The 12,928-nt window shown below is 38.8% G+C and overlaps 2 protein-coding genes across 2 annotated transcripts in view; one reads left to right on the top strand and one right to left on the bottom strand.

The window, feature by feature from the left end:
• TRPC5 (transient receptor potential cation channel subfamily C member 5) overlaps nucleotides 1-12,928 on the bottom strand; it is a 134,732-nt gene that overhangs the window by 82,359 nt on the left and 39,445 nt on the right. The gene's annotated exons all lie outside the window — the stretch shown is intronic.
• TRPC5OS (TRPC5 opposite strand) lies at nucleotides 10,760-11,417 on the top strand. Its single transcript, XM_014795358.2, has one exon. The coding sequence runs from the start codon at nucleotides 11,050-11,052 to the stop codon at nucleotides 11,377-11,379; it is 330 nt and encodes a 109-aa protein (XP_014650844.1). The 5' UTR covers nucleotides 10,760-11,049; the 3' UTR covers nucleotides 11,380-11,417.

Raw genomic sequence — 12,928 nt, 5'->3', positions numbered from 1 at the left:
ATTTTGTTTTTGTCAATCAACCCTGCCTTGAGATTCCCCTGCTTCTAGCTAATATTAAAAAAGAAATCCTGTAAGGAATCCTGTTAGGAGAAGTCCACCCAGACTTTCACTTGAGCAGTATGCTGGTCTGGTATTGGGAGGGCTTTTGCCAGAGGACAGGACTGTGGCCCTGGTGTGCTTTTCTGAGTGCCAAGCATGTAGGCAATAGGATTTGCTCTTTACCCGTGTTTAAAATCCTACTCTTTCGCCCCTTTATGAACCTTGAGAGGAAGAGGAATGAAATTTTCAGAGAGAAAGGAAACAATAAATTAATGCCCAAGGACAAAGCATTTTTCTTTTTAGGATATTAGGAACGATTTTTTTTTTCTGTCTCACTTCCTCTAATTTATTCTGATTGTATCTATTTCAGACTCAAAAGTGGAGAAGTTAGAAAACAGGAGACCGAGTACTCTTGTCTTATTTTTTATTTTCATAGGTCAGTATATGGTCTTGAGATGATTTTAATGATCATTTAGGTTTTTGGTATTTTTTCCTTTTTACTAGAGCATTCTAACTGTAGGTACATTCTGGGAATGATAATATGTAGGGATGAGGACAATGAAATTGTTATCCTCAAGGGGACATGGTGGTGGTAAGCCACCCACCACAGCTATATTGTGTTCTTGCTGACATCTTAATACTGCTTCTTATTTTGCTGGTGGTTTGGAGCTCCCCAGAGCTTCACTAGGCAGACCACAGTGTAAGAGACTGCACAGAGGGCTGAGAGACTGAAGAACCAGATTCTTACTCTTGCTCTGCTACTAACCAGCTGTGTAATCTTGGCAAGTCACTCATCCTGTTTGGATCTTCACTTCTTCAGTTGTAAAATAGGGATAATCCTTGCTGCACAGGATTGTTACAAGGATTAAATAAGTTAATGTATGAGAAGGTACTTGAGATAATTAGCAGAAGGAGGAAACTATAAAACACTGGCATGAGCTACCAAGAGAGGTTATGGAATCTTATTTTGAGATCATTAAAAACAGAAGCACTCCTACTTTGGTGGATAAGCAATAGGCACATTTGCAGGCAGAAGAAAGAACTATATGACCTCTGATCTTCTTTCCAGGTGGTTCAATAAGCGAATTGTGTTATCTCCTGGCAAGCTGGCATTTGCCAGAGAAACAGAGAGGAGGCCACAACTAGTGCTTAGTATTGCTCTTGTCGAATTTCTGAGAGGTATTCTTGACGCTTAGGACTAAATCCGGGCTAGGATGGTAAAGGATAAAAAGTCTAGAATGATATTTGTATGATGTTCCCTTTATTACCCAAATGACTCACATAGGAAGATCTGAAAGTCTGGGCTGACTCAGGTGATGTCATGCTAGACACAGGGTAATGGCCTTCATTATCTCGCCTCAAAGACTTTGCCATTACTTTCCAAGTAGATGTTTCCAAGGAATAGCTAGTTAATGCTTTGAAAAATTCATTGCCACAATACCAAATGGAGGGCCTTCTCCACGAAGCTGACAATGCGTTAGAGGAATAGCCACTGAGCGGCTCAAAGTGTAGTCAGCTTTTACCTGCCAGAGTTCAGAGCCAGAGTGAGCAAGTGCTTGAAAGGTGAGAGGGAGTTAGGCTAGGAAGACTCACTAATCCTCAAAGATTCCCTACCTGATTGGCGTCAGGTCTCCTGAAAGGGTTCTGTGTGAACTAGAGCCACAAGACAGTTCTGCTCCCTCACACCTTTATCCAAGTTCAAAGTCATGTGGGTTCTAACTGTGAGATGAATTTTATCTCTGGTGCTTTATTCTAGTTTTTGTAATGCCTGCAGCTATCTCCCTTCCTATCTTCCAGCGGTTGCTAGTCAGTACTGAAGATGCACCACACCCTGTTTCCTGGATCCTGGAATTTCTCCAGAACCATTATATTAGCTAGCATTTATTAAGGGCTTACTATATACCAGGCACCATTCTAAACTTGTTGCATGTATTAACTCATGTAATTTTCACAAGTGTTATCTTTATTTTACAGATGAGGAAACTGAGGCAAAGAGTAGATTAGCAAACTTCCAGTTAGTAAGTGGAAAAGTTGAAATTTAAATATAGGTATGTTTGACACAGATCTTACCCTTACAGCCACTAGCATCATTCTACTGTCTCTCCCAAAGAAAATATACAAACAAACAAACAAATAAAAACAATTTTCCTTTTTCCCTCTCAGAAAGCTGAGGGAAGACTTCAGAATAGAATCCCTTTTCCTGTTACCTCCAAGTTCTGTTTTTATTTCCCTTATTTTAGACACTGTCCTCTGCACTGGTAATATTTAAAAGCCAAGAATCTTTTTAGAAGTATTATAGCTCTTTTCAGGCTCTCTGGGGGCCTGTGGGCGTCACACAACAGTCAAGATTCAGGGACAAGCCTATGCAGGGTCCCACCAAGTCAAGATGGGGTGGCTGTCTTTACGTTTGAATAGTGTTTTGAACTATTTGTCTGTCTAGGAAAATAACCGAGAGATATATTTTCAAAAGTGGTTGTTTTTCTCCATTGACTAAGTTCTTCTGAAGGGTAAGCAAGAATCTGCGATTCTCTCTGCAGCAGTGAGCAATTTGGAGGAGGAGGAAAGAAATTCAGAATTCGGTTTAAATTGACCATAAGGTCGTTTCCTACTCCCCCTTTTTTCAGTTACTGTTTTGAATTTTTCATATATTTCCAAGAAGGGGCCATGTTTAGCTCCTCAGCCACACAATTATTTCCTTTCTTTCTTGATAAATTAAAGGTGGTTCATGGGAATTTTAAATGTCAGATCCTATAACAGGCAAATGCCTTATTGCACACAGGTTTTTTTTTTTGTTTGTTTTTTTAAGACAAATGTTTGTAGCTTTTTTTAAAAAAAAGAGTTTAAAGGGTAAATCCTGTTGCTTTGTTCATTGTAGATCCCCCCAGAGAGCTCCTGCTATGTCCAAATTATAAAATTTGCCCTTTGGGAACGAGGACCTCTTGATGTTTTCCTCAGGGGTGAGGAAGGCAATGAGAAGTAACGTCTGGGGGTGTTTTTAAAAAAATCTATATTGAATGCATGTATCCAAATGGTACTGCGGCACTAGAGAAGGGAGTATTATGAAAAAATGTACTGTTTGTAAATAGGAAACTGGCACCTATACTCACCAAAGGTACATTTTAATCTCTCCCACATAACTGTCTCTGTTCCCCCTGGATATGAACTAATTTACCTTGCCTGATGCAGAGAAGCTTATCAGCTATAAACACAGACCCAGAGGATTTGGATTCCTTTGCTCCTTTTCCATCCTACTGTTAGACACTTATTGCCAGTTTGCCAGGTATGGGCATCACAAAATAGCAGGGTAGGACTATCAGCTAAAGGAAAAATGGTGGCTTTTGATTAGTTGTGCTGAAAAAAATATCATAAGAGTGAGATTAGTAAAAATCTATGGGGTTAAAGATTCTAGTTATCACGGCCTCTGCCCCCATTGTTTTTCTGAGCTACTCATAAGATGTGGGTTATTTCATCTTGCATCAATTTACAACTCCGTCTAGCTATAAGGGCCTCTTGCTCTACTTAGCACTGCACTTGCTCTTAGCACTATGAGGCAGAGAGCCACATGGGCCAAAGGGACCCTTCTCTGTGCCTTCAGACTTATTCCATTTTCATTGGCTGTGATAACCAGCTTGCTGAACCCTGGCAAGACTCTCATCACTGTCTTGCTGTCTTTACTGGTTTTATAGGAAGGAGATCCAAAATTAAAAATAAAACAATTTTTTTGATATATAGCATGCATATGGTGAAGTGCACAAATTTTAAGCATACAGCTGAATGCTTTTTCTTTTACATGTGCAATCGTATGAATACATAGAACATTTTCAGCAGCCCAGAGGCTTTTCCTATCCCTTCCCAGTCAATAACCCCCCACCCAGAAGTAACCACTGCATTCACTTCTGTTCTATAGTTTCATTTGCCTTTTCTTAAATTTCATATAAATGAATTTATATGATATGTACTTTTATGCCTCTGGTTTTTGTCAACATTATTGTGCATGTATTTTTGTGGACAATTGTACTCTTATTTTGGTTATGTACTTAGGAGTAGAATTGCAGGGTCATGTGATAGGGGTATGCTTAGTTTCAGTAGATACTGCCACACAGTTTTCCAAAGTAGTTGTATCAGTTAACACGTTCACCAACAGTGTGTGAGAGTTCCAGTTGCTCCATGTTCTTCTCAATGCTTGCTATTGTCAGTTTTTTCAATTTTAGCTATTCTGGTGGGGTTTTATGTGTCTCACTGTAGTTTTAATTTGCATTTTCCTGATGAGCAATAATGATGAAAACCTATTCATGTGCTTGTAGGACATTTGGATGTTCTCTTTTGTGAAGTGCCATTCAATTCTTTCTATTTTTTAAAGTTGGATTGTCTTTTTCTTATTGATTTGAAGGAGTTTAAAAATATATGTATATATGGAATACAGGTCCTGTGTTGGATAAATGTATTGTGAATATTTTCTCCCAGTTTGTGGTTGGCCTTTTAACCCTCTTAAGATGCTTTTGATAGATGGAAGTTCTTAATTTTAATGAAATCCAATTCATCAATCTTCTTTCATAATTAATACTTTTTATGTCAAATAGGAAATCTTTGCTTACTGAAGGTCATGAAGATAATCACCTATGGTTTGATCTAGAATATTTATTGTTTTGCCTTTCACATTTAGGTCTATGATCCATTTCAAATTATTACCATTATTTTTGCTATTATTATTATTATTATTATTATTATTTGGGTAGCTGGTGTGAGGGAAGGGTCATGGTTCCATTGGTTTATTTGTTTGTCCTTGTGCCAGTACCATGCTGTCATAATTACTGTAGCTATATCGGTAGCTTGATATCTGATAGTATATGTCCTCCAATTTTGTTCCTCAAGATGTTTTAGCTATACTAAACCCTTTATCCTTGTATGTTTTAGAATCTCTTTGTCCAAAGCACCTTTGGGAATGGTTTTAAGCTTATTAACTCAGCCTCCCCATGCCCTCCCAACTTCAAGATCTAGGTCATGTTTTGAGGGAGAGACCAGTAGTGTATTTGTGGCAGTCCCCCTCCCTCTAGTGAGAATTTTTCTCAGAAATACTGTGATACTGTGCGAGATTTCACTCCGCCGTTCCCGCTCAGGCGCCAGCCTAGAACTCGGCTAACTTCAGGTGAGTAAAACTAGCGGTGCATTTCAGGCTTCTCAAATTTACAATCCCTTATGCTAGCCTGTAAACGTTATGCGGATTTCTCTTTCCTCAGTAGCATCGCTCTGGCTTGGGGCCAAACCTCATCTTCAGCTTGTGCCCAGTATTAGCAAATGTCTCAGGAAAGAAAAAAGCCCGTGTTTATCAGCTCACTTAGGAAGGGCTCTTCGCTCTCTGAAATTGTAGTTCATCTTGTCCTTGTTTCCCAAGATCGCAGATATCTTTAAACCCATCGATTTTGCAGTTTATTGTTTTTTTTTTTTTTTTGGTGGTTGTTTTTTAGTTGTGATGGGAGAAGTCACATCCCGTTTGAAAGTCCAGAAAACATTTAATAGGCAGAAACTTGACTCTGTCATCCATCTCGGCCCTATCACAGGTAAATAATTTATGAGTGTTTGGGCCAATTCCGTAGGTCAGTGGAAAAGCACATAAAATGGACACAACATTTCTATTACAAATGACGGGGATCCCTGAGGGGACTGATCGGGCTCTCTCCATCTCTCTGCCTTAGTACTCACAGTCAACTTGGAATTCAGCCAGTTTCCAAGGATGGCAAATGAGATTAACACCCTCAATTGTATTCCTGCTTAGAATGAGATGTCAGCTCTGGCCCGAATAAGGCAAATTTTGCTCCTGTAGGCACTTGAATTTGTGCCCTCTGGCATAGGATTTTAGGAATCAGACCTGGCCTGATTTCCAGTTCTACATCTTTACTTACCACATGACCATAGGCAAGTTACTTAATTTCTCTGATCTGTAATTTTTCCATCTGTAAATTCATAGGGTTATTGTGAGGATTAAATGTACTAAAATAAGAAAAGTGGGTTTCACAGTGCTTGAAACACAATGGGTCTTCCATAAATGTGAGCATTTATCAGGATAATTATTTACGGGCATGTCATCCCATCTGAGATATAGTTCTTGAGGCTGAGAATTATGCTTGGTTACTTTTTGGAGGAGAGTAAAATTTACATACAGTGGGATGCACAAATCTTCAGAGTACTATTCAGTGAGTTTTGAGAAATGCATACTCCTATGTAACTCAAAACTCTGAAACATAATCATTACCATCACCCCAGAAAGTTCTCTTATGCCTCTTCCTAATCAGTTTCCACTCCCTTAGATGCAACTGCTATTCTGATTTTTTCCACCATAGATCATTTTGCATTTTCTGGAGTTGCATATGAATTTTGGAATCATACAGTATGTATTCTTTCGTCTGGCTTCTTTCATTGAGTATACTGTTTTTGATATCCATCCACGTTGTTGTCCCTATCAGTAGTGGCTTTCTTTTTATTGCTGATTAGTATCACATTGTATGAATATACCACAGTTTATCCATTCTCCTTTTGATTAACACTGGGCTCTTTCCACTTTTTTTTTTTTTGGCTATTATGCATAAAGCTGCTATAACCATTCTTGTAAAAGTCATTTTGTGAACTTTCATTTCTCTTGAGTAAATACCTCGGAGTGGAATTGCTGGGACTAGATAGGTTACTTGCTTACTTTTATAAGAAACTGCCAGACGTTTTCAAAGAGGTTGTACTATTTTACACTCCCACCAGCAATGTGTGAGAATTCTGGTTGGTCTACATCTTTGTCAACATTTGGTGTTGTCAGTCTTTAAATTTGGCCAGTCTAGTGAGTGTGTTGTGGTATCTTACTGTGATGTCAATTTGCATTTCTCTGATGACTAGTGATGTTGAATATATTTTCATGTGCTTTTTAGCTACTTATTTTTCTTCCTTTGTGAAATGTTTGTTCAAATCTTGTATCCATTTTTAAATTGGTTTGTTTGTCTTTTTATTATTGAGTTGTAGGGGCTCTTTATATTCTGGTTACCAGTTCTTTGTCAGATATATGTTTTGTAAATACTTTCTCTCAATCTGTGGATTGTCTGCTCATTTTATTAACCATGGGTTTTGATGAATTGTTTTATCTTTGTACCCCCTGCTATCCCCATGCATGACTGAAACGTGATAATATTTACTGAATGAAAGAGCTAAAAGTCATCCCTCTCTCCCCCCTTGCCTTCCTTCCTTTATTCAACAAAACTTAATGATTAACTACTATGTGGCCACCTCTCTTCTGTGCCTTGAGAATACAATAGAAAAAAAAACAGACAAGCTTCTAAATATCATGGCACTTGCCTTTTAGTCTATATGTATGCGGGGGTGGGTTAGGAGACAGGAAAATAAATAATCAAGAAAAGATGAGGTAATTACAGGTGCCACAATGCAAAAATGCACTGTATACATAATGAGAAAGGCATGATTAGGGGGCTTTTTTTCAGGTTGGAGGGTCAGAAATCTGAGGAGATGATACTTAAGCTGAGACCAGAATGACAATAAACGACTTTTTCTCAGGGGGAAAGGGATCCCAGGCAGAAGGAACAGCTAATAAAAAGGCCCTTAAGGTGAGTTGGGGCTAGGCACAAACTATGCAAAATACCCTTTTAGGCAAACTAAGGTGTCAGGGATTGGTTGCTCTGGAAATTACCATAAGTGGAATAAGCTGATGCTATATGCTTACTCTTTCTTAGTACTACAGTACTTAGCAGTGTCTCAACACCTTCCCTGCACCCCCAGCTCCTAGGTTCCAAGATACTTTGAAGATAGGAATTGTGGAATAGCTAACACAATGGTGAACAGAGTTAAGGCTAGGTCAGGAATACTTTTTGCATCTAAGGTGACCAAGGGATAAAAAATATATCAAGGGTTGCATAAGTAATAACTAACTATATTTGTCTTTATAAGATAGCAGAATATGAAACGTCCTACCTCTCTGCTTTTTACGTTTAGATTGTATAATGTAAAACTTTATAAATATAATATCAATTTGATAAATGGAATATAATTTATTTTCAGATTTTGCCCAGTTTAGAGAGAGATGGAAGAAAAGATGATGGGAAGGGATAGCGGAAGATGGAGATACAGAGAAAGTGAAATAGAATGAAACACATAGGTAAATGGATGGAGGTACATAGACCAAGGGGAGGAATAAAAGAGTCCTAGAGGGAAATAGAGAAGCTGGGAGAAAAAAAAACCTGGTGAAAGGGAAGCCAGAAGTTAAATATATTTTGTGTGAGTGTGTTCCTATCACCGTCTTGTGCCCTAGGGGTATGGTCACCATAGTTAGTTATTAATTCCTTTGAAAAATGTGATGGTGCTCTCCAGTAATATTTTTTTTTAAAGATTTTATTTATTTACTTTTTCCCCCCAAGCCCCAGAAGACAGTTGTATGTCATAGCTGCACATCCTTCCAGTTGCTGTATGTGGGACTCAGCCTCAGCATGGCTGGAGAAGCAGTGCCTCGGTGCGCGCCCAGGATCCGAACCCGGGCCACCAGCAGTGGAGTGCACGCACTTAAGCGCCAAGCCACGGGGCCAGCCCCTCCAGTAATATTTAACACACACCTTTATCCTGTGTTTCCCTTCTGATGTGCTTCTGATAATGCTCTACATTAATGCCAAATTCTGTTCATGATTTCTTTCCATTATTTCCTTCCACCAGACTGCTTTTTTTCTAATCAAAAAGCAGAGATCCTTTGAGTTAATAAAATAAACTGTTATGCCTCTAGTACCCATTCTCCCATATTTCAGATGGAAAGTTGCTTCCAATCAAAATCATGCTCTCTGGTCATCATGGTTGTGACAGTATGCCATCAGGGCAAACCCTATGTCTTCTGTCAAGATTTTGGACAAAAAAATGTGTGGTTTTGACAGGACTTATGCTAAGTGGAGATAGTATATAACTGAGTGGGTCAAACCATGCTTTGTGGAGACCAGCAAGCTCCATGTGAAAATCATAGAACATCTGGCTGATAATTTTCTGTTCTCCAATAAAGATCTAAGGAGTACAATTAGTGGGAGGTAAAGCCTATGGCTTGCTGGGCCTCTACTCTGGTCAGAACTGCTGGAAACAAAGCAATGATAGATTTGGCAGTATCCTAAAGGAGTGAGATGGATGGCTACTTCCTAATACTCTCCACTAGGAAAAGCTTGCCTGAGGCTGGAGAGAGAAAACCAGCCCAATTTGCAGGACTGGTAGCTAGAAATGTAATGTGTTTATTTGCCCAAGAAAACAAATGGCCAAAGGTATATAGCTACACTGATCAGCTGTGGACTGGGGATATATGCTCTAATAAATGGAAAATTACAGACTGGACTATTGCAGGAAAAACAGTCTAGTGAAAGGAGATATGAAAAGAAATCAATAAAAGGAATTTAGCAAGTCATATAGGACATGTACCAGCTCATTAGAATGGCAAGACAGAATAATTTATTTAGAATAAAAGATGAGACAACCTGACCCCCCAAAACTAATGTAGACTCTGCAGTCTTGGGGACTCCAAGTCCCTACTCAGCTCTCTTGTCAGTTCAATTTAAGGTTGCAGAATGGGCATGTGAAACCTCAAGTCATATGGAAATGAATGTCCTAGGCAAGCAGAGGAGAAAGAGTGAAAAAAAAAAACCTATGAATGAAACAAACAAGTAAGCAATATGAGATATGTCAAATTACTAAAAACTTGCATCCTCAACAAACTCATTCTTAAGAGGAGTGGGGGGTGGTATACCAGACAAATGTGACAGGTAGATTATATTGGGCCAATCTCTAGATTTTTTTTTTTTTTTTTTTTGGTGAGGAAGGTTTGCCCTGTGCTAACATCTGTTGCCAATCTTCCTCTTTTTGCTTGAGGAAGATTTGCCCTGAGCTAACATCCATCCCAGTCTTCCTCTACTTTGTATGTGAGTCACCGCCACAGCATGGCTGATGAATGGTGTAGGTCTGTGCCCAGGATCTGAACCTGTGAACCCAGGCGGCTGAAGTGGAGTGCACTGAACTTAACCACCAGGCCATGGGGCCAGCCCCCAATCTCTAGACTTTTAAATAAAGAATATTGCCTTACAGAAGTGTAAACTTACTCATGAAGAAGGTTTGCAGAGCATACCAGACATGCAGGTGAGAACAGTACGACCATGGCTTTGCACAAATTTGGGGAAACTAGCTGCTAGATATGGAATATTGGCAGTAATGGGAAATGACCAAGAGATTAATTTTATAACAGAAGTTGTCCAAAATTTGGCAAAAGACAGAGAATGTGGGACTTTCATTTACCATAATTCCCCAGACTGAAGGGACAATTGGAAACTTTAATGAATGGGTTATTAAAAACACAGAAAGAATTTAGCAGCACCAGATATAAATGGCAATGAGGCAAAGTTTCTCACAAAGATGGAATTAATTGAAAGACTCTGAGTGAATGTATCTTCCTCACTAGAGATGTTCAAGAAAGAAAAACAACTACTTATGGTCACTGTTCTCAAATCCCCTAAGAAGAGGTAAAGAACATGAGAAGAGTAAAGGAAAGAGAGTATAGGTGGTAGATCCTCATAAGACCATCAAAGATGGAGGAACAATAGCTAGGGATACCCTCTCAACCATATCCTATAGCCAAAACCTGTAGGATGGGTAAGGCCTCAAGGATACTAATATTTATATTTCTCTTTTCTATTATTAGATCTGCTTTGCTGTTTTCTCTTGGCTGTGACAATCTGTCTGATGGTCATTGAAATAGCAGTTCAGTACAAATACAAACAAGAATACCATATGTAAATTTTGTGAGAAGTTCACCAACTTTATCAAAAAGTGCTATAGGACCACTGACCTCATTCTGTACTCAATCATCATCATAATCATATCAACAGTCTTATTTCTCAACCAAACCAACCACTGAGCCATTGCCAGCCCAACAGGATCCATTGTCACCAAGAGCCCATTTGCTATAGCTTTTAGTAATATTTTATCTACTGAGGAGAGCACTGAGGCATGGAGTCTATGCCAATCTCTGTACTAGTTGATGGACTTGTTGATTGTGTAGCCCAGTTAACAAGAATAGCTGAAGAGCTTTTACAATTGATTTCACAGGAACAAGTTTCTTGTGTAGAGCAAAATGATAGAGCAGAACAGATAGGGGCAGATGCATATGCTTTCGAGGAAGCTTCACTACCAGACCTTGCTGACCTCTCAGACTTAGAATCAATACTTGCACCAAGAGAAGATGAAGACCTGTTTGATGTAGATCAAGCTATGTTAGACGCAGATGAATTACATGAAGATGTACTCTCCGGTATAAATGAGGACTTAAAAAGTGATTAAGACCTAATTTGCCCCCACCAGCATCTGAGAACTGATCATTTCCCTGTTTCAAATATATTCTGATTTTTCTGAATGTTGTTAGTAATATGAGTTTTCTCCTGGTTCTGCACATTTTCGTTACTAATACCTTATAGAACAAGTAATATTTGATTTACTTCCAACAGAGGCTGGTCTCTTCTCTTCTTTGAATTTGTTTAAAAGCTCTGACTTTTGCTATATGGTTCTTTCTTTATCTGTATTTGTTCTCCTGCTAGGATTCCTGATAACAGGAGCAAACAATAGCAAAGAAAAGACACTCCTCACCTAACAATGGAGTGAAGACCTGATGAACTCTATCACATCTTGGGACCCAATTTCACTGTTCTACAATGAATGAAAACTAAAAGAGGAATAGCCCCCAAGATGGTATTATAGTGCATACATTCACATTAATAGGACAATATTGGGACACTTTTACTTGAAAAGATATAATTCCTTAGTAGGCCTTCAGGAGAGAATGTGTCAACAAAAGGATGCTATAGCAGACTAGGGAAAATAATTCTGAAAAAGCAGCATCTACCAGATAATAAAACTGCAGAAAGGTTTTCAGATGACTTTTGCCTGGGAGAAAGCTTTGAAAAAGCTGAGGCCAAGAGGTTCCAATGCAGGACTGTTCCCTCGAATGCTGACCCACACTGCAACTACTCCGCGATATTGTTCCCCAAATGGAAATGGCAAATTATACCAAATAACACCAAGAGAGAATTACTAGTACTAGGAGGGCTAGACAAAGCCCTACAAGAACTGTTCACCAATGGAAAGTCAAACACTTATGGCATAGGCTTAGAGATGATGGTCCAAAAGTAGAAGTGGATACAGTGTATCTCCTTGGGTATAGCTAAATTTATAAAGAATAGCTGATAGGCTTATTATCATGAACCTCCTGCAACCTTGACATAGAAATCCTAACTACTGAGAGATGGGAACAATAATGAACTTAAAATTTGGACTGGTATTTAGCCACAATAATTCTGCAGATACCAGAAGAAGAAAATGCAATATTTGGAGGACCCCCATATCAAAACAGAGAGGGATCAAATAAATGTGCAGGAAATTGACCCGTCATACTAATTCCATGCCATTCAGTACCCTCACTTCCATTTGGAAGAATAGCTACCCTTCAGACAAGCCCATGGACACTATGGTCCTCCTTCCTACGGAATGGCCTTTGCATCTCATGACGTGGGCAACAACTAAGTAAAGACATAAAAGTGTACTACTGGATAAAAGAATATCTGCAAATTGTGAAAACATGACATGTAGAAGTTAATCCACACTAGTGGAAACCAGACTATGCCAATTCATATAGAGTCCTAAAGCATATTATAGTCAGAGGGATTAAAAAGACATTTAATACAGATGACTTCAGAGCTAACCTACATGACAGATGCTGCATCTAATACTAAATGAGGTCTGCATACACAGATAATTAGCTATCTTTAAAGGTAAATGGGGAAAATTATAGACTATATAACCAGGTCTTATTTGGATGAGCAGTAGCAGGAAAAAC

The sequence above is a fragment of the Ceratotherium simum genome, chromosome X, assembly GCF_057802395.1.
Source record: "Ceratotherium simum simum isolate JZ-2026a chromosome X, ASM5780239v1, whole genome shotgun sequence".
NCBI lineage: Eukaryota > Metazoa > Chordata > Mammalia > Perissodactyla > Rhinocerotidae > Ceratotherium > Ceratotherium simum.
The sequence above is the reverse complement of the archived record's forward strand: the minus strand, read 5'-3'. Positions and strand labels throughout refer to the sequence as shown.

What these genes read in the sequence shown, in the direction of transcription:
- TRPC5OS (XM_014795358.2), top strand. Translation starts at nt 11,050, where the DNA reads ATGGAGTCTATGCCAATCTCTGTACTAGTTGATGGACTTGTTGATTGT.